Genomic DNA, 25,136 nt, shown 5'->3' with positions numbered 1-25,136 from the left:
AGAGCATGCGGCCAAGCCGCTCCAAAACCTGCAGTTAAGTGACGTGGGTTTTTATAGCTGCGGTGGGATTCCGCCCTGTGTGAACTTAGCTTTAAGGTGTTACATGTGGTGCCACAGTTTGTTTACCCTTTCAGTTACTTTACAATGGGTTTTGTTGCAATAAGGGAATAATAGGTCTTTAACTTGTTTGTGATAACTTTCTGCAACAACTTATCTCACTATAAACCATTAAACACTGCTACATCTGTATCCATGTGTACGGCCTCTCATCATACAAGCCTGGTCGAACCATGGGTACACAAAATTGGCATGGCTTTTAACTAAAAACACGCACACACAGTCACTAGAGAACTGCGCTCCCCAGCTGGAGCTGCAAATTTGATTCTCAATGATAACGGCTTCTTCTGACGATCGTATTTTAGTGCGCAGAAAAATCCTGTGCATAAAACGCGGAGAATAGAATCCATTGATTTCAATGGGTTCATTCTCATTTCTTTAGTTTGCACTAGTGATTCTCGCAGACGCCAAAAAATAGGACCTGCTCTATGTTGTGCGTCCATAGAAGTCTATTGGAGGTGTGCAAGTGCGCATATATGTGCGCGCGGGTATTCGCAAAACACAGTGCAAACCCGCGCACATCAGCACCTCTTTTGGATTAATAGTTCACCGTGCAAAAAAGTTGTTAAGGAGCTAACGTATTTTGCAATACACCCATGTGAAGCTGTCCTAATGGTGGAGCCTGTAGTGCAATAAATATGAGTTTCTGGTCTGTACTGTAATGGTATATTCACACGGAAGATTTCTTGCAGACATTTCTGTGACTGTTCCATGTATTTGAATGGGGTTGTTTCTGCAGCACGTGCATAGATTTGTACATACCACACTCAAATGCATGCAAGCAGAAATTTCTGCAACAAATCTTTCATATGTGAGCATACCCTAAGGTCGGCTGCACAATGCCAGATTTGGATTGGTGAATCCTCAATAGTCACCCGTACAGACGATCTGCACAGGTGAAGAGTAGAACAATCGCATGTCTACTCACACAAGCTGACATCAATTGAGATTTCTGCTTGCGTAAAATAAATTGTAGCATGTACTATTTTTGCGTGGATTCCGGGCAGATAGCGTCCATTGAATTCAATGGAAGCCATCCAACCAGCAGTACTTTCACAATTGACATTGCGAAAATGTTGCGGATTCCGCTTCATAGCTTAGTGACGGTGCAGGAAAAGCAGGGATTTAAAAGGAAAAATCTGTACTGCGCTCGTCCGGACCATTCGCAGTATGAATACAGGTACGTGTGGATGCCGGCCAGGCACAGGGGCTGATTCCGCTGCAGACTCCCGTCTGCGAAATCCGACCAGTTTGTGTGCAGCCGGCCTAAGGGGAGAATACACCCTTTTGTTGTCTAGCTGTTATGTAAATACATTGTCAGCAGCAGAGTATAGCAGGGCGTGCTGATCCATTTCCTTAGGATAGCAGCATCTTGTCTACCTATGAGCAGACTGAAAGAAAAAAGCACAGCTTCCTTCACACATACACTGGCAGTAGTTTTCCCCTAAAAATGCATTTTAAAAAGCTAGCAATTTTAATTTGTACATGTTTTTATAGGAATTTTTTTTGGCATTTTCCCTATATAGAAGTCAATGTAAACAATGTCTGAAAAAACGCCAAACCTACAGCCTGCTGCAATTGCAGAAAAACGAAATTGACCCAAAAAAACACGACAAAAAAAAGAAAACGCCACAAAAAAAAACAAAACAGTTTGAGGGCTTATTCACACGGGATTATATCGGCCGGGTTTGCACGCTCACCCGATATATGCTGCCCTTCTGATGCATTGGTTTACAATGCATCAGTGCACAGGGATGTATCTCGCCCTGGTCAGGCGCTTTTATGTCGGCGGCGACAGCTGCACTGACTTCTATGGGAGCCAATGACAGCTGCAGAAGAAAGGAGGTGGGAGGGAGTTTAGCGGCTAAACTCTGTCCCTGTTCTCTTCTCCTCTCCACCTCTCGCCGCTGTTTGCAGTGAGAGGGGTGGAGCATGGGGCGGAGCTACCCCCAGCCTAGCCCCCCCCCCCCCACACACACACACACACATTGACAACAGCGGCAAGCGGCACATTAGCTCCCGCCCCATCCCGCCTCTTCCCCTTGCAGAGAGCTGACGAGGGGGAGGTTAGGGTAAGACAGCCCGATGGCGTATTCGCTGCCCTGTGAATCACATGGTAGTGTATATCGTGAAAACGGCTGGCCGATATGCGCTCGTGTGAATAAGCCCTGATGGTGCATTTCATAGGTACTTGTGCATCATGTCTCCACTGGAAGCTAGGGGTTGACCAGGCTTATCTGGAGGTACGCCCTTGTCACACCCCTAGCTGCCGATTGGCTGCTGGTGGTTAGTGCTGTCTCCATCTCCAAGACAGCAGCGACGGTGGTGGCGGCTGACAACCCGATGCACAGCGCAGAAGACCGTGGCACAGACCCTGTAGGGGGAAAACAGCACAGACCCTGAGGTGGACAGAGGTGCGACTCAGCACCCCGTCCTGCGCAGTGTTCGGCGGTTGTGGCGAGGACTAACAGCTGCTGTGCGCAACAGCAGTAGTGTCCGCTGCCTCAGTGCAGACAACGGCGGTTACAGCAGTATGTGTTGGGTGAGGAGCAGGAGGGTTGGAGGGATGCTGGAGGAGGTGGGCGGCCAGCAGCGGCTGTTGCCTCAGTAGCGGCATTTGCTGGTGGGGCCCAGGAGGTTGCTTCAGAAGATCAGTACCCATTTCATATTTCCCTGTTGATCTAGAACTCTCAGAAAAACTCAACTAAAAATGGGTTCTGAAAAACACTGTTAAAAAAACCGTAAATGTGCAAATATAAGTAAGAATGTTATGCTGTGCATTGATAAATACTAGAAAAACATATTTAAAATATTGCTCAGAGAAGTACTTTAGCTGTTGTGTAGCTGTAGTGGTGCATTATGGGAAAGCAACACATAAATACAAGCAATCAGCGCATAGTAACAAATGGAAAAAATATTAAAAAATTAAATTCAGTGTATCTAATCCATCATTATTCACGCATCTTTTGCAAAACCATTATATGAAAATCTGATCAAACTTGGTGCAAAACTGTGAATAACCTTAGGGCAGCTTCACATGAGCCTTAGACTTCTATGGGACTCTTACTGCACAAAAACACAGAAAAATGGAGCAGGTCCTACTTTTTAATGCACGTGCAAAACACATTATTGGGAGTAGGCCAAATGAAATCAATGGGTTCTATACTTTATGTTTAGCGCATGAATATTCTCCATGCGCAAAAACATATGCCTGTGTGAAGAAGGGCTTCCTCACACAACCATGTATGCACAGGTATTTGCATGCGCAAAACACAGAACAGAACCCAGAATAGGCCGCGGATTTTAAAGTTGCACTTATCCCGTGGAAATCCTGCGGTTTTTCGGTGTGGTCATTCTACAAGATTTCTGCGGGATTTCCATTTCATGTGACCCCAGCCTAAGGGACCATGTGGAATATTTCTGCAAGACGCACCTGAAGTCCGCATGTATACATGTGAGTTAGGGTCCTCCATACAGCCGTGTTGGCGTGTGTCTTTGTGCGCACAAAACCTGCACGTGCAACAAAAAAATTAGGGCCTGCTTCATTTTCATGTGTTTTGCGCCGCAATAGCCCCATTGAAGTCTGTGGGAGGTGCGTAAATACGCAAGGGAAAGGGTGAAACACTGCACAAAACACAGGAAAAGAAGACAGCTGGCCCTCAATAGGCTTTAATAGCTAATCAATTCCACGGAAAGGGAATGTCATGCGCGTGTGTGAACTGGCCCTGCACTCGCAAATATTACAGTAATGTGCTGACACACATGCTGATTACGTGGCTCTCCAAACATCGTTCATGAGCAAATACGCTGTGCTGACTATTTGCGCAAACGCTCGTCTGAAGAAGTCCTTCTAGATCAGAAATCTGCTGCAGCTGGTTAAGCTGCGTCTGCAGAGGTCTCTTGCAGGGATATTTCGCACACTTGAAAGGCCCTTAAAACATCTGCAATATTTAAACACTATCCCATTTGGAGTACCAGGAGAAAGAAGTTATTCACCAGTGTGTATGGCTACAAAAGCACAAATTCCCATTGCAAAACGTATTTCTGTTTGTGCTTATGGCACATCAGTCAGGCAGGGGGTTGGGGAAGGCATGCTTTTACTATGCATACAGAAACCATGAAATGATCTCAAAAAAGGAGAAATCAAGATTTTTTGTTCTTGAATTATCCAACAGAAGTAAATTAGTGGTGGAATTGTGATCCTTAACTTCCAGGCTAAATTGACAAATACATGAAAATGATGAATGAACTCTATCCATTTGACAATGTGGATATGGAAAGAACATTGCAAATCTGATAAGAGGCATTCAACATGTTGCAGCCTTGGCGCAATCACCATAAAAGATAATGTAGCCAATTTACAAAAGACTAAAATGAATTTCAAGGACAAGTTTTTTTTTTTTTTATAGAAAGGAGAAATAAGGCAGGCAATAACTAAAAAAAATATGTACAACTGCACATGAGCATATGAAATTGTGTATAAATTGCACTAACCAGACACTTATTCCTAATATCTCTGAGCCAGGGTTATGCAATGTGAACAGGCATGAAATATAGGAATACAGACCATGGATCCCATGTAATGCACAGCTTCAGCTCCCCTGCTTCCTCCTCTCACACACCTCACTCGCAGCATGGTTCTTGGGTTACCTATGGGTGGGAATGTACTCTCTCAATGAAAGAGCTAGCAGCCCTGTGTTATCCCTACTTAAGCCAAGTAGTATGGAGCCCTGCAGGGCTGTAAAAGCCCTTTATATGAACTCCACAACCCTCTCCATTGGCTGCTGCTGATAACAGGTGGTGACAGTGTCAGAGCTAAAGGTCACAAATTCCCAGATTAGAAAGTGTCTCTTGCAAGAAACATAATAACTTTTCCCTTTTTTAGCTGGGACAAGACAGTTGGGATCAATGTAATAACATAAGACCTAAGAACATCTGCAGGTTCTGCCCAAACTTCTAACAGTGAAGACCTTAGCAGCTGCTGAGGGGAACATCTGGTGGTTGTACAGTGGAGTCTCATGCTCTGTCCATCAGAACTGGAAGCATGCTGTGTCCTGCAGGCTACAATGTGTTATAGATGCAAAATATAGTCTTGTTATTTCACGTCATTCATTGACCTAATGTAAGTTAGGTCCAGAATGTATGACAATATTAGACAGTGTTGCACTTTGTGATACTTTGCTTTATTTATTGTTATTTATTTTGTATTTTATTATATTATGCTCTAGAATTGCTAACATTCAACGATAAACATAAACAAATAACACAACATGTCATAGATTGTGTTTGGCTGCACATGCTCTATGCAAGGAACAGCTGAATACATTCATCTCCAAATGCTACATTGTTTCAGAGGTTTATAAAATGATAGCTTTTATTAGAGCCAAATATATAGACAAACCAGAGAAGTCCCTTCACAACATGAAATTTGTAACAAGATTTAGAATAAGAATTCTGCCTTCTGAGAGTTTTGTAATATAATATATCAGCATGTATTCACAACAAAAGATGTTCAATCCTGACAAAGTTTGTCATGTAGGAAATCTCACAACAGGATATTTAGATTATCTCTAATGTGGGAAGGGGAGAGGTTATTCTGGTGAATACACCATTATTAGTCGTCTGTACTATGGCAATAGATCTGTCATTAACGAAGGAAAACCCTTGTATAACTGGCAAGCTCCGTATTAGAAATATTCCAACAGTAGGACAGTAGACGCAGTCCCAAGGAGTAGTTCTTTTTTGCAGACGCTTCCCCTGTAGTATGGGTATAAACTGCAGTCACAGGCGGAGAATACATTTTAAAATGTATAATAAAATCTTCCGTTTAAAAAAAAAAATTAAATACTATGTAATAGAAGAGAATTGGGTCATTTCCTCAATGAAGATTCCATCCAGAAAGTGAATCTGTGTTCCTAAGGGCCTTTTTACAGAGGCTGATAAATCGTTCAGATTCCCACATCTAGCAAGAATCTGAACAATTATCGTTCAATTAATGCAAAGCAGAAAACTGGACAACGGATGAGCCCATGTAAACTGGCCATGTTCATCTATGAATGACTGCCTGTTTACTGTAAATGGAAGCTGGTGGACCAGAACAATCCCCGCCCCACTCCCCCTCCATTCACTGAGAAATGATCATTCCAGCGTAAAAGCACGCTCATCGCTGGGACTGCATGTCAAGCATCTGCATCCAACAGGTCACCCTGTGTAAAGCGGTCCTAAGGTGTACTGGAAAAACAAAACGTTGGAATTTGTATCTGATAAAGCAAGGCTCACTTATAGAAGCAAATATTATGCTCAGCAAATATTGTTAGAGGGGTCCCATCAGGGCGATGCGCTAGTGCGGAGAACTTCTAACAAGCGCCAGGGATTTGGGCTGTCCATGTATAAACTGGATGGCCATTCATCTCAGGTGGGCAGCTAGCCACATTTTTTACACATCAAAATCAGCTGCTTGTCAGGGTCTCAGGATATAGACCCCCAGCAATGAACTGACTGTCACAGCAGCTCTGAAAAAACTTGTCTGTGAAACAGTATGGAAGCCCCTAATTATCCAAACGTTCATTAATGATCACTTCTCTTATGTATTTTTAGCAAATCTTTCACAAATAGGCTAGTTTCCAGCAGCCACTAAATTCCTTAGCTCAGCTGTTTGCTTGTATTAAGCATTATGGCTAAGTAGCTATTTAAATCAGGCTGTGTTTGTCAATGTACATTAAAATGTGCCAATAAGCACGCAAATCAACCTCGTCCTAGCGCAAATACAGAGCGCAGAAGCATGCGCATCTGCACATGTGCAGGAGCTCTTATGGTGCTTTCAGGCGGAACGATCATTCAAATGAGCGAAAGTGAATGATACTAAGGGCTCACACCCACTTGCGTTTTTTAACGCTGCACTATCGCTGCAGTGTGTTTGCGTGAATGTCAATGGGACTTTTTAATGTTAAAAACGCATCGCACAAAAATTGCAAAGCATAAAGTTGCAATGTGTTTTTAACATTAGAAAGTCCCATTGACATTTGCGTTAAAAGAAAAGGCAGCAATATCGCAGCGTTAAAAAAAAAGCAAGTGTGTGTGAGCCCTAATTCAGTCAAACGCAGGCCAACGACCTAATGAACAAGAATAGTTTGCTTCCCGCTTGTCATTAATTTTATGCAGTTATTAAAATCTTCCCTTGCTAATTCACATTAAACCGCGCTTGATAAGTCTTTCACATTCGCTTATACAGCGAATGCGAAAGACTGAACGATTCTTGTTGAACGAGTCAATAATGAATCCTATTGTCTAAATAGGCTGCAGGAGAGCGAATATCACAAACTCATTCACTCATGTAAATGAGAATCGGCCAGTTTACTGAGCACCCTTAGTAAACACAGCAACAATTTAATCGTTTGTGTCATTCATCAGGCAGATTTATTTGGAATTCCACGCTTGTATTCTGTAAATACTGGATCAAAAGAACAAAATCTACTAAATGTATGGGAATGGGGAAAACAAAGAACTCAACAATAGCAGTCTGAGTCAATAGACAAAGCAAATAGATAAAGAATGACTGGGTAAAGTTACAACAATGCTAATGCTCCTTCCCCCAGGCAATAGCTGCCCATACACTTCAGACAGTTGTCCACAGCTATTCCTTTCAACCCTCCCCCATATACATGCCGGTGTGCATGTGTTCTGAAGGAAAAGGGAAGTTTATGGGCCATTTGATTGGGCAACTATTGTGTAGAAATTGTTATATCAAGCAAATATTACCAATCATTGTCCAGTGTAAAATGTGTAGCAACTGCATGAACAGAGACAATTTGTTCGTTTGTCATTGATTAGATGACTTATGATGACCATATGCTGTTTATACGCAAGACTGCGACAGTAACAAGAGGGCATCCTCTACGTCTAGAAGAAAGTAGGTTTCATCACCAACACAGAAGGGGGTTCTTTACTGTAAGAGCAGTGAGACTGTGGGACTCTCTGCCTGAGGATGTGGTGATGGCAAAATACATAGAGGGTTCAATTGTAGTCTCTAAAACGTAACTTTTATTCAAAGTAAAAAATAAAAAGGATTTTGTGTCTCAAAATCCTAAGTTATAGACACACGAACAAAAAAAGATAAAACATAACCCCAATCATGAAATGGGGAAAGCAGTGTATGAGCTGCCTTGGGAAGAAGTACTTGCACCAACAGTATCGGATTTGAAAAAAAGCCTAATTTTCTATCCCTGTACCCAGTCGTATTTATCCAAAGGCTGGGGGCAGAACAAAGGTCAGCTCACTAGGAATAATGTTCCCAACTCAATTAAATTACTGCTTGCATCACTGTCTTGCAGTATATGGCACAAGCAAATTCAAGAATTTCTATTGATAATTGCTGTGCAGCAATTAACGGAACTTTTTGCATTTCAACTTTTTTTTTCGAAAAGTCATTTTCCTGCACTATAAGCAGTAAAAGGGATTCTGTCATCGGGGTCATTCTGCCAAACCAGTTATAGGAAGAGAGCTGTCACTCTCATGATGTGGGCAGGGGGCAATAGGCATCTCTGTTCCAGGTTCATGCTGTCAGTGAATTGGGCAGCATGAACCTGATGACAGAATCCCTTTAAACTACTAAATGTAATTGGCTGCTATATACTTAGTTAAATAAAGTCTGTTATCCTCAAGGCTGATCACCCCTAACCTATCTAATGATCATTTACTCTATGATGGAACCTAGGGGTAAAGGGTACATTTACCTTTAGAAAGTAACTTTTGGACGACCTTTGCTGCTGATAGGGGTTGCAGCCTCTGATTTACGTCATAAGCATGCATTTTGCAGAATTCAAAAGTTATATGTGACATGTGATTGGAAATTTATGAATTGCTTAAAAGGGTTTGTCCAGAAGTAGAAAAAAGGGTGTGCATTGCAAATGAATAAAACTGGACTACAATACTAAAGACAGCCTAAATTCCTTCCAAAAAGTAGCAAAAAAAGAGAAATATTCCAATAATCAAAAATATTAGTTATTGACTAATCAGGGCAATATCATTGTGTCTATGCCACGTTTCATCATTCACGACTGATATGTTGCATGTTATCTATCTTACTCTATAAAATTGTTAGGCAGTGTGCGCTACATTTTGGCAGGTAGTAACTGGCCAACATCCCAGTGTCAGTGCTTTATTCCTGGACAGTATATTGCTCATTTGCATTGGCTAGCACTCAGGATACTATATGCAGTATTAGATTTGTACTGGCACAGATTCAAGGTGTCAGCGATCAAATGAAATGGCTGAGCCTCAGAGTTCATTGTCCTTAAGAGTCCCTGAGATCTTACTAAGCTTGCTGTTTTTTATCTCTGTCTTTCAGAAGCTAAATACTATTTCACATTGACAAGGTAACAAAAAATAAATATTACATCAGTGTGTATTTAGTTAAATATTGAAAAAGTGTAGCAATATCATGTTACATATTAAAGTGTATCGGTCATCAATTTTTGCTGTATAATCAATTCCTGATAAATTCCCTGGTTATATATTCAAGTGAATTATATCTTTTAGTGATCATTCAGTTCCTTCCCATTTTTACCTTTGATTGAACCATTTTGTACTATGAAAGGTTTTTGCATAGAGATGAGCGAGGCAAACTACTCGAGTAAGTAGTGCCTTATGTGAGTACCTGCCCTCTCGTCTCTAAAGATTCAGGTGCCGGCGGGGGAGAGCGGGGAGGAACGGGAGGGGGGTGGGGCTGGGGGAGATCTCACACTCTCCCCCCCCCCCCCCTTCCCGCTGCTCTCTGCTCACTCCCGCAACTCGCCGCTCTCCCCCGCCGGCACCTGAATCTTTAGAGACAAGCTGACAGGTACTCGCATAAGGCACTACTCGCTCGAGTAGTTTGCCTTAGCGAGCACGCTGGCTCAGCTCTATTTTTGGGCTATCTTGACCTGTGAGAATAGGCCTCAGATATGGCCTTTCATGGCTTCTGCTTCGAGTTGTTTGCAACACTCATTCCAGTCCATTTCCTTCTCTTTCCTTGCCACTTGATGAAAATTGGCATTTAGTTGCTGAAGTGTGGGGCATATCGGCACATCTAGTCAAGCTGAAAAAAATTACTTCATACCAATCAAGAAGCTACTGTGAGAACACAGTATGGGCACACAGATTGGTTTGGGATTGGCAAAGGTGTCCAACAGGGCTTCATCCTCTTACCCTTCTTGTTTAACCTGTATGCAGAAATGATCATGCATAAAATTGACCTAGACGAAGTGGAAATTGGGGTGAAAATAGCTGGCAGAAACATCAACAATCTCCATTATGCAGTTGACACAACTCTGCTTGCAGAAACAGAAGCAGGTCTAAAGCCGCTGATATGTAAGATTAAAACTGAAAGTGAAGAAATGGGCCTCTACCTGAATTTAATGAAGACTAAAATTATGACAACTGCAAAAAAGGCCAAATTCAAATCAAAATCAACAATGAGGCCATAGAATGTGTGCGAGACTTCATCTTCCTTGGTTCAAAAATTGACAAGGAGAGAGAATCTATGCCAGAGATAAAACGTAGGATAGCATTAGAGTGAAGTGCAATGCTAAACATGAACAAAATCTTGAAAAGTAGGGAGATCGACATAGCAACTAAATGCAGAATAGTGCAAACCACCGTTTCCCCCATAGCCATGTATGGATGTGAAGGCTGGACTTCGAAAAAAGGTGATAGGAGGAGGATTGATGCATTTGAGCTGTGGTGCTGGTGAAAGCTGCTGCGTATGTCCTGCACGGCGAGAGTAACAAACAGAGAAGTCCTGAATCGTATAAGACCCGGTATATCGCTGGAGGACAAGATGATCAGACTCACGGATTTTGGCCATGTAACAGGAGTAGAGTCTCTAGAAAAATCTATAATGCTTGGACAGATCAGTAGCAAAAGAAGCCCTGCCTGCCAAAGAACACGATGGCTGATACTGTCAGAGCTGATACTGGCATGGATATCACACAACTGAAAGAAGCAGTGCAAAAAAAAAAAAAAAGAGGCATGGAGCTCGCCTTTACGGTCACCGAGGGTCGTGAACTACTAAACGATTAACAACTTTTTAGTGTCCCTTTTGTGCCATTTTCAGTAACTTACAGTTTGAAGTGAATGAGTATAAAGGATTGACTTGTGTTTGAACGAGTCTAAAGGTTTGAGCTGCAGTGTGGGCTGTGACCAGTTAAACCAGTTAAAGGAAGGTATGTCAGGTGATATTATCAACTAATAAGCTGCAAATTGATGTTTTTTACGAGGCCTCTGCATTAATGTATATTCATGAGTACTCACTTTGTTCATATACATAGATAAAATTCAAGATGGCTGCTGTGTGAGCTAAAGGTGCTCATGCACATTAGACTAAAGTTAATGAAAATGGACTGTTGCAGCACCCTGGCTGTAATCAGGAAGTAGAACCGAGGTGGCGTCAAGATGTCAGCCCCAGCCCAGATAGTCGCACCTTCAGTAGATGCCCTGTCATTCAGCAATTAGTGCCAATAAGTGCCTCTTTTTTGTCACTGCCGAAGTTCCCTTAGGTGTTGTATGTCAGGAATGCCTCAGTGTTTAATGTTCCCTTTTTCGCTCCCCTGCTACAATTTCTCCTGTGATGTATGAACTGATTGGACAACAATGGAGATGTTTCCTTTAGATAGCGAATCAGCCATAATGGAAGTGTATTTATCCTGGGCCTACCTCTACATGGATGTTGCTTATTTTTCTGTCTGAGGTGTCTGGTGATACTTTTATTGTGGGGCTTACTCATCTTTGCTAAGCTCTATTATATATATGCTGATATATATGCATATAATATATATATTCACTAGAGCCTTGTGTGGCGCAGAGTGTTAAGGCAGCAGAAATGCAGTCCTAAACTCTGCTTACAACCTGTAGGTTGCAAGTTCAATCCCCGCAAGGTTTAGGTAGCCGGCTCAAGGTTGACTCAGGCTTTCATCCTTCGGAGGTTGGTGAGTACCCAGCCTGCTGGGTGGAATAAGTTGGTGCTATACAAGTAACAAGATTTATATAAAATTCTCCAACTAGGGACAGACTAGGTTCCCTAGGCTCGAGAAATGGAGCTGTCCCTATCAGGACAATTACCCTGCTTTTATGTTGGTTCTGCCAAGCTGAAGTTGGTTAGGGAAAGCGTTCCCACTCCTATATTGAGTTTCCCATGTGTTGGTGTCTCAATTTATGTATATGTTGGTCCATTACGATCATTAATTGCATAAAGGTTTGATGCGTGTTAGAGAAATCTGAGCAAATTTGCTGACGACACAAAGGTATGAGGGATAGCTAAAATCCCATTTACATGGGACGAGTGTCAGACAAACAATGCCCGACACTCATCCCCGTCTATACTTGCTCCCGTGCTGTTACACAGGAGCGAGTATTGTTGGATCGCTTAGTACTGCTGTTTACACTGAACGGCTAGTCTTTGGTTTTCAAGCATGCTGAAGCTTAATGACTGGACAACTCTTGTCCAGTCATTCAGTCTCTGCATGCATGTGCAAGGGGTGACTATTGTTCAAAACCCAGTGGGAGCGTGGGGTTTTGAACAACTAACAATAATAAGGGCCTTAACACTAGAGAACAGAGAAGGACAATTCAAAAAGATCTAGACAAGCTTGAACAGAATGGTATTTAACTGGGAGAAATGCGAAGTCTTACATCAGGGCAAGAAAAATGAAAAAAAAACACATACCAATAATGGGATGCATTGGGGAAGCAACACATGTTAAAAAGACTATAAATATATTTATAGATCACAGACTGAACATGAGTCAACAGTGTGATGCAGCAGCAAAATAGGCAAACACAATTCTGCCATGTAATAAGAGAAGCATAGAGTCTAGATCAAGTGAGCTAATTATGCCCCTCTACTCTTCGTTAGTCAGAATGCATTTGGAATGTTGCGTCTAGTTTTAGGCATCCCAATTTAAAAAAAACAAACAAAAAAAAAACCACATTTACAAACTGGAACAAGTCCAGAGAAGGGCTACCAGGATGGGGAGTGGTCTGTAAATCATGTCCTATGAGGAACGGTTAATGGATCTGGGAATGTTCAGCTTCCAAAAAAAAAAGGCTGAGAGGAGACTTAGTAGCTGTCTACGAATATCTAAAGGGCTGTCATAGTGCAGAGGGATCAGCCCTATTCTTTGGGCATATTGCCCTTCCCCAGAAAAAAAAGAGAAGGCAATTGGGACAATGTATTGTTGAGGAAGGAAGTCATGTGGATTCAAAAAATGAGGTTGGAAAGCCCAGTGGATCTAAACGAACAACAGTCTTTTGCTTGCTTTATTGATTGCACATGAATGTGTCACAGTTTGTGACAACTATAGTTGATTTTTTACCGATTCCTGGTCTTCTCATTCAATATATGTAACCTTTAGGCCCAATGCCCACGGACGGAAATTTTGCAGTGAGATTCTACGCAGAATTTCTGCTGTTACACGCTGCAATCCCATGCAGACAGCTGCGATTTTGATTGTGGCACGTCCTATTTTTGTGGAAGCCTCGCAGAGGCTCGCTCAGAAACATCACCGCTGATGCACCAGCTCTGTGCATGCGCGCCAGCCGGCACATCGAGGGCAGAGAGAGAAGACGCCAGACAGGTAAGCGAGAGGTCACCGCACGGGTCGCATCCCGCTGTGAGAATGTCGCAGTCGGAATCCGACCTGTCCGTGTGCATGAGGCCTTAGGCTTGAAACAACATTGCAAACAAACGTCTTGTTTAATATACTGAAAATAATAGGCGGACCTGATATAAATTGGTTGTCTAAGTTTCATTCCAGTGCTATGAAACAAAAAAAAAATGTACTGCCCTAGAAACATAGCATAAAGTCCAAAATGGACCATAGCTATCTACAGTGGACGTGATAATTTAGCACATGAACATAAATAAACTTTAACCTTCGGAGTCTGACTAACACCCATATGGTACTGGTGCATTATGTCTCCACTGGATGTATGGGTGGAGACATGAGTTTGCCACTGTAAGTTACAGGCAACTCCCAGCCAACGCTCCCTCAACTGCCATAGATCCGTGGATCCTCCGATCTCAGTAAGCCGGCGGGGAGAAGGTGGGGCGAGCAACGAGATGCAGGGTGAGAGCGGTCTTTGCGCCAGTGGCACAGCGAGGATACTGACAGAGCCACTAGGGGGACATGGCCAGAGAGAGCGATGTTTGACACAGCGATATGCAGAGTGACAGCGGGGAGGAGGGGAACAGGAGCGGAGGTGAGGTATGGGCATGGCGGTGGGGGGACACCAGTGCAGATGGGACTCCGACGGAGACATGTGTCAGCTTCCACAGCCATGTGGGTATAAGCGCAGCCAGGGCCATTTCAGGAGGATGCGGGATTTGAGGGAGGCATGCCCTGGAAGTTCCCTGTCAGTGACACTAGTCAACCCACGTGGCCTGGGAGTTCCGTGTCACTGACAGCGACCAACCCATGTCTCCACCCATACATCTGATGGAGACGTAATGCACCAGCACCCACCCATATATACCTATATATATCCTAATCAGGCACTCCTGATTGTCTGTATATATGAAAATATATGTTCTATTTATTCGTTTTTTTTAGGAAAGTGTTTTCTGTTAAAAAGTCTTTTCAATAAGAAATCAAGATCATGCAGCTATAAAACTTTATAATACAAACTAACCTTGTAAATGTTGAGGATAAAACAGGAAGCAAATAAATCCTGACCTTGCTAGAGAATGTAGTGGCATCGCAAACTCCCATAGCAACATCAGAGGTAAATAGATGATCTGCTTGTGGTATCTGGACCGATCATCAGGTGGTACCTCATCAGCTGGAGACAAGACTGATGAAACAAAGGAGTTGGGACTGGCAGACAGTCATGGAATGGGCAATGCAGACTGACTGAGAAGTAGGATTTTGACAGTGGGTGGGCAATGGGCTATATAAGCTCCGCATCAGGTTCGACAACGTAAAGGTATTGTAGCACTGAAGTTAAAAAGTATAAAGGTGCAGGTCTTCTGAAGGGCTTGATCCAAAGCTCCAGTAATACAATCTCAATAAAGATGAAAGAGACAGTACATCTACTGTGTGAAGACTTCTGTTAGGTTCTAGCACAGCGCAGCCCAATCCCAGGTGGGGGTTGATTGAGCTAGCTGGGTGGTGATTTCTCCAGCCAGCCAGCCAGTCTCCCGGGTCTCAGACCCCTGTATGTTGGGTGCCTGTCTCCGGAGGCCCCTCTCTAAGGGAAGGGTACTGTTAGGGTGTGCTGCTGGGATCTGTTGTTCTACATGGGTTTCCAGCAGCACAGTCCCACAGGTGAAGGTTGATTGAACTGGCTGGGTGTGGATTTCTCCAGCCAGCCAATCCCCCAGGTCTGCTGCTCATATAAATCAGCTCTTCTACTAAAGGCTGCTGGGGCTTTCCTCTGTTCAGTATAAACAATGTCATGTTCCTGCGTGCCGGTGCCGATGCAGGGTGCCGGACATGAGGTGTGGGCAGTCCTGTTCAGGGTGCATGGTGTTCTGTGCTGTATGTAAATCCCTGGCGTGTTGGTGTGAGCTGCATTCAGTCCTGCTGTGTTTCATTTGTCATCTAGGTAGGTTCCTAGGTTCCAGCGCGGAGTAATCCCTGTCAGGACAATCGCCCAGGATACAGGCAAGTTTCATGTGGAAGTTGTTTCCTTAGAGTAGGGACCCGCGAGACAACGAGAACCCCTTAAGTGGGCTAGGGGGCTTAAATATGTTGGCCAAAATACAAACCAATATCTCGCATTATATCAATTTACATCTGTCTATGCATGTGGGTATGCTTGTTCATGTTTTGAGCGTTTGTTAGTCAGTGTGTTATGTCTGTCCATGAGTGATGTCCGCTGTTTCCGAGTTCCGCCAGAGTTTCGCCAGTTGGTGAGTGTGAATGATGTAACAACCTCTATTTCACCTTTGCCATATGCTTAAATATAATGCCAGGCTGAAATATTACCAGTTGGCAAAAATGAAAAATTATTGATAGTAAAGAGGAGTGGGATATCCTGATGATAACCTGTAGATAGATATGTGTAGGTCCACATAATTCATGAAATCATAGAATGGTAGAGTTGGAAGGGACCGCCAGAATCATCTGGTCCAACCCCGTGCTCAGTGCAGGATTCACTAAATCATCCCAGACAGATATTTGTCCAGCCTTTGTTTGAACACTTCCATTGAAGAACTCGCCACCTCCCATGGCAACCTGTTCCACTCAGTAAACACCCTCACTGTCAGAAAGCTTTTTCTAATATTTAATTGGTGTCTCCTCCCTTTCAGTTTCATCCCATTGCTTCTAGTCTTTCCTTGTGCAAATGAGAATAGGGCTGATCCCTCTGTACTGTGACAACCCTTCAGATATTTGTAGACAGCTATTAAGTCTCCTCTCAGCCTTCTTTTTTGCAAGCTAAACATTCCCAGATCCTTTAACTGTTCCTCATTTGCACTATTTTGGTACATCTTCTCTGAATTTGGTCCAGTTTGTCTATGTCTTTTTGAAGGTAGTGGGTTGCAGACAACCCCCGCAGCGATGATTTTCGGGGAAGGACTTGACTAAGGAAGAGTAGAGGGGGATAATTACCTCACGTGATCTAGCCTTTATGGCTCTCTTAATACATCACAGAATTCAGTTTGCCTTTTTGGCTGCTGCATCACATTGTTGACTCATGTTCAGTCTATGATCTGTTAGTATGCCAGTCTTTTTCACATGTGTTGCTACTTAGCTCAATTCCTCCCATTCTGCATGTGCTTTTTTTAACTTTTCTTGCCCAGATGTAGGACTTTGCATTTCTCCTTGTTAAATACCATTCTGTTAGTCGCCGCCCACTGTTCAAGCGTTTCTAGATCTTTTTGAATTCTCTCTCTCTCTTTCCTAGTGTTAGCTATCCCTTCTAGCTTTGTGTCGTCTGCAAATTTGATCAGTTTCCTATCAATTTTCTCCTCCAGATCATTTATAAAAATGTTGAACAACACTGGGCCTAGGACAGAGCTTTGTGGTTCCCACTTGATATATTCTTCCACTTGGATGTGCAGCCATTTATGACCACTCTTTGAGTGCGATCACTCAGCCAGTTGTGAATCCACCTAACAGTTGCTTTGTCAATTCCATATTTGGTCATTTTTTTCAATACATAGGGTATGAGATACTTTGTCAAATGCTTTACTAAGGTCAAGATATACTATATCCACCTCATTTCCCTGATCAACCCAGTCAGTGATTCTGTCATAGAAGGAAATTAGATTCGTCTGGCATGACTAGTTTCTTACAAACCCATGCTGGCTCTGGTTAATTACTCCATTTTTATCCAAGTGCTTTCATAAATTCTGTTTAATAATTTGTTCTAAGATCTTTCCCGGTATTCATCTAGGAGCTATAGTTCTCAGTACAGAAGTGGTAGAACAGAGTATTTTAAAAAAATAGTACTACTTGCACTATCAATTTGCAGGGCTATAGATCAGCTTATAGTGAAAAAGTTAAAATAAGGAAAACTTGTTTGAGAGTTGATTAAATCTGGCACAGGCCTTCTAAGTTGTTTGCCTTAAAGGGGCTGTACCAGAATTTCAAGGTATTCCCTATCACTATTCCCCTCGCAGTGGTGTACTGGATAGAGCGCTGGTTGCAAATGCATGGTCATCACTCCACTCATTTTAATAGAGCTGACAGAAATACTCGAGCAGGTGCCGTTTGGGTATCTCGGGAGTCCCATTGAAAGCACATGGATCGCGGGTGCACTCGAGTCTCTTCCTCACTGTAGGGGGAGCGTTAACCCTGCAGTGAAGAGGACAGTGAACCCCCTTCTTGAGATTGCTGGGGGTTTTAGCAGTGAGATCCCGCACCGATCAGCAAGTTACTCCCTATCAAGTGATAACTTGAAATTCTGGTACAAACCCTTTAATCTGATATGAGTATATCAGGATTTACCCCCTCCTTTTTCATCCATTTCCTCTTCTATACTTGAACTGTTGAACTTGACGGGCACGGGTCTTTTTTTAACTGTACTATGCAACTATGTCATTCTGATTTCTGTCTGTCCTACAAGTGCTATGCATATTTAAGAACTCCTGTCTCCGTGAAACAGCTTAGCACTATGAGCAGCTGTTTGCCTCTGTCACTCAATTATTTTAGGTTGTAAACTCCCAAGGGCACCAATCACTCTAAGGGTATCTTGTTACTGTTATGTAGCTTCTGTTTTTGTTTTGTTCGTTGCATTAGTGCTATGCCTTTGTACCACGCTGTCTGCTGAATCATATTGTATAATATATTGTGCATGTTAAGTAGAGGTACACTCAGCTGCGATGTGATCTGCATGCGATTTTTTTCCTTTTTAACCATTGGAAGAACATGCATTTTCTTTTCACGTGTATGGAAATCTCTTGGTCCTTCCCATTTTACCGTGCAGTCATCAGGCTGGTATTATTGTACCTTGACACCACTGGTGAGTGTGCAGAAGGTGAAGGCTGTTTGACAGCCAGGTGACGCCCCCCTGTTTATATGGCTGCAGGGTGCGTTCGCCGTGCTCCAACTCACAGGTCCTGACAGTCAATGATCACTCCGGCCTCACTTTTCCCTGCCGTGCTGCACCTCTCCTGTCCACCCACTGAGTCCTGGGGTCTCCGCTGACACGCAGATGCTGTGCAGCGGGAGAGCGGCTCCGGCAGCTGGTAAGGGGAGATGGCATTCCGCCGTCGCCCACACTCACAGCACAGCTGCCAGGGCGTCGGCGGATATAGTGACAGCAGGGGGAGGAACAGGGGGCCGCTGCACATGGTAGCTCCATCGGGGAGTGTGCCTGCAGCGTCGGGGGATCCGCACCACATGCAACCTGTAGCAGGGACAGTGGGAGCGGCGTCTGCCGCCGCCGGCTACGCTGAGAGCCAGGGCACGAGCAAGGGCACCACAGCACATGGACAATGTCTGCGGCATCGGGGGCCGCCGCAGTACATTAAACCTCCAGCGGGGACAATGCCAGTGGAGGCCGGCACAGGTTAGATTGACAGCGGGGGCAGCACAGCAGAACACTCCAATAAGTGGCCTGTGAGTAGCAGAAGTGCAGACTACTAGGACCTGTGAACCTGAAAAAGTGGAGGCATGACTGCAGCCAATCACATGCAGGGTCATCACCTGGCTGTCAAACAACCTTCCCCCTCTGGCACACCCACCAGTTCTGGTGGCGTCAAGGTACAATAATACCCATCAGGCTTAATCAAAGTACTGAGATGGTTAACTCTTGAAATCTGCAGTGCGGTGGGATAGCAGATGGATATTATGGCGCCCCCCGAATCTTTTCACCCGAGTACGGAAGTACTCGAAAATCGTGGTGCTCGATCGAGTAATTACTCGAAACGAGTATATTCGCTCCTCTCTAATACACATGATTGGAATACAGTGATTGAAGGATACAACTTATTTAAAAGAAACAAAAAAAAAAAAAAAGGGGAGGAGGTATTGTGTTGTATGTTAGGAAAACATTCATCTTCACAGAGATTCAAGCTTCAGAGCATGGTAGTTCTGTAGAAACTGTTTGGTTAAGAATACAAGGAGAGAACAACAGAAAGGACACCATTGTAGGCATTTACTATAGGCTACCTGGAAAAGCAGAAGATATTGAGGAACTCTTTCTACATCAGATGGCCAAACTCTCAAAAAAGCATGACTTTGGTGATTATGGGAGATTTTAACTATCCAGACATTTGTTGGGAATCTCTCTTAGGTAAAAGTAATGGATCCAACAAATTCTTATCTGAGCTTGCTGACAACTTAATCTTCCAAAAAGGTTTAAGAGAAAACAAGGGGATCTGCTATCTTGGACCTAATTCTTACCAACAGGGAGGAAATGGTTGAGGAAGTAAGGGTGGCTGGGACCTTAGGAGGCAGTGATCATGGTGTCCTTGCAGTGTGGATAAAAAGGGGAGGAAGACCTGAGAAAACTCAGACCTCAAGGTTGAATTTCAGAAAGGCAGATTTGGACTCAGAAAGAGGGAAGGAAGGATCCAATAACTGGATGTTCTTAGGGCTCTCTCACACTTGTGAGTTTTATTTGCGTTTTTTTCACGCGATATTGCTGCATTTTTTTTCATGCGAATGTCAATGGGACTTTCTAATGTTAAAAATGCATTGCACAAAAAGCACAAGTTTGTGCTTCTGCGATTTTTGTGCGATGAGTTTTTAACATTAGAAAGTCCCATTGACATTCGTGCTAAAAAAAAATGCAGCAATATCGCGTGCAAAAAAATGCAGAAGAAAAGCACTAGTGTGATAGAGCCCTTAGGGCCCCTGCACACTAGCGTTTTTCAGGCGATATCGCTGGGTTTTTTTAACGCAAAAGTCATAGGACTTCCTAATTTCAAAAACGCATTGCACAAAACTTGCAAGTTTGTGCTTTGCGACTTTTGAGCAATGCGTTTTTAACATTAGAAAGTCCTATTGACATTTGCGTTAAAAAAACGCAGCGATACCGCGTAAAAAAAAGTGCATGAAAAATGCTAGTGTGCAGGGGCCCTCAAGGAAAGAAATGTCCAGGAAGGTTGGTAAATATTGTGAAATGAGAATCTCAAAGCACAATCATTAACAATCCCTAAAAGAAGGAAGAATGGGAAGCATTTAAAGAGACCAGGATGGATAAACACAGAACTTGAACACGTTAAACACCTAAGAAATATGTTTATCAAATGGAAAGAGGGGGGGAATATCTAAAGAAGAATGTAATGCCGTCTGCAGAAGCTGCAGGGCAAGTGTCAGAAAAGCTAAAGCTGATAATGAATTGAGGCTTGCAACAGAGGCCAAAATAAATAAAAATGGATTTTGGGGTATGTCAAAAGCAAAAGAAAAGACAAAGATGCTATAGGATGTTTACAAGAGGAAAATAGTGAATTGGTTAAGAATGATATTGAGAAGGCCGAACATTTAATTTCCTATTTTGTATCTGTTTTCTCTCAGAAAGTAAATGGAACATCAACTGATCTTCTCTGTGCTATTGGGTGAATAAAAGAATGCAGGCTATCTGTAAGCATAGAGATAGTGAGGGAACATTTAAGGTCCATTTACACTGGATGAATGTCGGGCAAACGTTGCCTGACACTTGTCTCTGCATGGCTTAGCTCTCATGCTGTTGCACTGGAGCTAGCAGAGCTGGCTCGCTCACAGAGTGGCCAGCAGAGGGGCGGGGCAGTGCAGGAGATTTCTCTCCTCTTGCTCCCCTTCCCTCTGCATTGACTTAATACAGCAGCCGTTCAGTACTGAATGCCCGCTATTTACACTGAACAATGGACGATGAGCTGATCACTAATCGCTCAGTGTAAATAGCGGCCATTCAGTAAAACACAAGGACAAGTGTCGGGCATCATTTGCCCAACATTCATCCTGTGTAAATGGACCATTAGCTATCTTAAATTAATTCAAGTCTACAGGTCCAGATGAATTACATCCTAGGATACTAAAGTAAGCAGCAGAGGTAATTTCTGTACCACTCGCCATAATCTTTGAAAATTTCTAGAGAACTGAAGAAGTCCTAGAAGATTGGAGAAGGGCAAATGTTGTCCCCATCTTTAAAAAAGGGAATAAGGTGGATCCAGAAAACTACAGACCTGTGAGCCTGACTTCTATACCGGGAAAGATCTTTAAACAATTTGTTAAGCAGCATATATCTAAGTAATTGGATGAGAATGGAGTAATTAACCAGAGCCAGCATGGATTTGTAACAAACACATTATGCCACTCTACAGTAATCTAATTTCCTTCTATGACAGAATCACGGAATTGGGTTGATCAGGAAAATGTGGTCTATATAGTATATCTTAACTTTAGTAAAGCATGACAAAGTATCTCAGACCATACTTATTGAAAAAAATGACCAAATATAAAACGGTGGTTCCACAACTGGCTGAGTGATCGTACTCAAAGAGTGGTCATAAATGGCTGCACATTCAAGTGGAAGAATGTGTCAAATGGAGTACCAAAAGGCTCCGTCCTGAGCCCACTGTTGTTCAATATTTTTATAAATGATCTAGAGGAGGGAATTGAGGGGAAACTGATTAAATTTAACACAAAGCTAGGAGGGATAGCTAACATTAGAGAAGAGGGAGAGAGAAAAAAAAGATCTAAACAAGCTTGAACAGTGATCAGCGACTAACAGAATGGTATTTAACAGGGAGAAATGCAAGATCCTACATCTGGGCAAGAAAAATGAAAAAAGCACATACAGAATGGGAGGAATTGGGCTAAGCAGCAGCACATGTGAAAAAGACTTGGGTATACTAATAGATCATAGACTGAACATGAGTCAGGGCTCATGTCCACGGGGAAAAGAAGAATTAAAATCCGCAGCGGATTTTAACTCTTCTCCCGCGCGCGGATCCGCACCCCATAGGGATGCATTGACCACCCGCGGGTAGATAAATACCCGCGGATCGTCAATAAAAGTGATTTTTTTAAAAATGGAGCATGAAAAAATCTAGACCATGCTCCATTTTCATGCGGGTCTCCCGCGGGGACGGCTCCCGCGGGCTTCTATTGAAGCCTATGGAAGCCGTCCGGATCCGCGGGACACAAAAAAAAAAATCACATTTTACTTACCCGCTCCGGTTCTTCTCTTCGGCGCCGCGCCATCCTCTCTCAGCCGCGGCCGGATCATTTTGCTTCGGCCCGGCGCATGCGCGGGGCACGTCACCGACGTCATCGTGCACATCCGCCGAGCCGAAGAATGAAGATCCGGCCGCGACGAGAGAAGATGACGCCGCCGCGAAGAGAAGAAACGGAGCGGATGGGAGGTGAGTTTATTGTCATTTATTCTTATTTTCAGCGCTCATGTCCGCGGGGCAGGAGGGACCCGCTGCAGATTCTACATGTAGAATCCGTAGCGGGCACGATTTTCCCCGTGGACATGAGGCCTCAACAATGTGAAGCAGCAGCCAAAAAGGCAAACACAAGTCTGGGATGTATTAAGAGAAGCATTGAGTTTAGATCACGTGAGGTAACGATCTCCCTCTACTCTTCCTAATGCCCATTTCAAACAAACGAAACTGAAACTAATAAGAGTTGCGCACTTCTCGTTGGTCATTCAGTCTCAGCTGGGATATAATCCAGCACTGGCTCGGGGACTTATCATGCCATTTAAACACTGTTCGTTCAGTGATTCATGTAGGAATTTGAAACAATGAATGGTAAGTGCCCACTTACTGCATGAGTCTCAAAGAGAATTGTGCAATCTAAACATTTTGCCCAAGAGCCAATGAGCTAGTGATGACATTACCTGCTCATTCCGTCGGTCAAATGACAATCAGTAGATTCTCGGTGCGTGTAAAAGGGCCATTAGTCAGACCTGATCTGGAATACTGCGTTGAGTTCTGGCACCCCAGTTTAAGAAAAAGATATCGACAAACTAGAGTAAGTTCAGAGAAGAGTTGCCAAGATGGTACTCTCTGCCGGCTTCCGGCAAAGGTAGCGTGCCGGATGGGACAGGAGCTCTTCGCCCCTTGCGGCTGCTGGCAAGGGGAGGGGGCAGGACAGGGTGGGAGTTTAGCACAGCTAGTGTGCTAATCTCCCACCCTCTTCCACCCTCTCCCTCTGCTGGCAGCTGGCAAGGGGCGGAGAGGGCAAGGGAAGGGGAAGTTTAGCAGAGCCACTCCCCCTTTTCCGGAAGCTCTCGTAGGCCCCCATAGGAGTCTATGGGACTGGCCAGCATGTGCCAGCAAAAGATAGGTCCATGCCTATCTTTTCCAGTCAGCGTAAATGTGGCTGGCCAGAATGCACACTGTGTGCACTATCTTTTCTGGCTGGCCGATTTTACGCATAAAAAAATAAATAAATAAAAAATAAAAAAATCGCCCATCTGAACAAATGCATTGGAATCCAATGTATTAGATGGTGGTGATTTTCGGAGAGCGTTTTATCGTGGCACTTGTGTGAATAAAGCCTCAATGCAATGTTTTCTACTGGTCAGAAAATGTATTAGTCACAAATTTCTGTTTTCTTGCTTACTAAAGCCAATTGTCACAGCCAAAGAATTTTTTCATTAAAGAACAATGCAATTGTTCATGCAGAATGACTTTTACTAGGATATAAAAAAATAGCGATGTTTGTTCGATGGCTGCCAAATCCAGTCTTTATGGATATCTTTCCCTTGGACTCATGTTTTAGATTTTCTGATCATCTAAGCAGCAATAATAAGATATAATCCCCATGATGTATTTGGAACACTGAGTAGATACTTACAGCAAAATGTTATCAGTATGTTCTTTTGTACAATTGTACTGGAGCCAGTAAAGCAAGCAGAGAGTTTTGAGGTAACTAGAGAGGACAATAACCTCAGGGTCTCACAGCCACAACGTGTTGCTACTGCCAATGCAATTTAGTATAATTGATGCTTTTTCATGGATATTCTTATGACTGAAGACTAAACAAGACAAGAGAAAATCCAAATGCAATCCCACTATCATACAAATAACAGTACATTCAAGTTTAGTAATGAAGTACGGATGATGATAATAGCAGCTAGAGATGAGCGAACGTACTAGGTAAGGCCGATTTCGCAATCGAGCACCGCGATTTTCGAGTACTTCACTACTCGGGTGAAAAGTACTCGGGGGCGCTGTGGGGCGTGGGGGGTAGCAGCGCGGAACAGGTGGCAGCTCTCTCTCTCCCTCCCCCCCCCCCACTCCCCTCTGCAACCCCCCGCTCACCCACAGCGCCCCCGAGTACTTTTCACCCTAGTAGTGAAGTACTCGAAAATTGCGGTGCTCGATTGCAAAATCGCCCTTACCGAGTACGTTCGCTCATCTCTAATAGCAGCGCATCCTGTTTTTTTGTGATTTCCTCTCTAAAAATTACTTATATCATCACAATGTATTTTAGCATGTATGCATTTTCAAAATAAAATTGGAAATTTTGGAAAGCTTGTCTAAAAAATATAAGATTACAAAACTACACATACATTTACCCAAATGTTCTGAAGACCAAAAGTGCTCCACATTTTCATCACACTATGCAATTCTTCACCAAATCATTGCACTGGGCAAA

The 25,136-nt window shown here is 43.4% G+C and overlaps 1 protein-coding gene across 1 annotated transcript in view; it reads right to left on the bottom strand.

Annotated features, from left to right (window-relative positions):
- Positions 1-4,832, bottom strand: part of GATM (glycine amidinotransferase) — a 30,207-nt gene extending 25,375 nt beyond the window's left edge. Inside the window, exon 1 of the mRNA XM_066592660.1 lies at positions 4,685-4,832. Coding sequence (XP_066448757.1) covers positions 4,685-4,753 — 69 coding nt within the window. The 5' untranslated portion in view covers positions 4,754-4,832. The remainder of the gene's footprint in view (positions 1-4,684) is intronic.
- Positions 4,833-25,136: the final 20,304 nt, after the last annotated feature.

The sequence above is a fragment of the Eleutherodactylus coqui genome, chromosome 2, assembly GCF_035609145.1.
Source record: "Eleutherodactylus coqui strain aEleCoq1 chromosome 2, aEleCoq1.hap1, whole genome shotgun sequence".
Lineage (NCBI taxonomy): Eukaryota > Metazoa > Chordata > Amphibia > Anura > Eleutherodactylidae > Eleutherodactylus > Eleutherodactylus coqui.
Note: the sequence above shows the minus strand (reverse complement) of the source record. Positions and strands in the feature narration are given on the sequence as shown.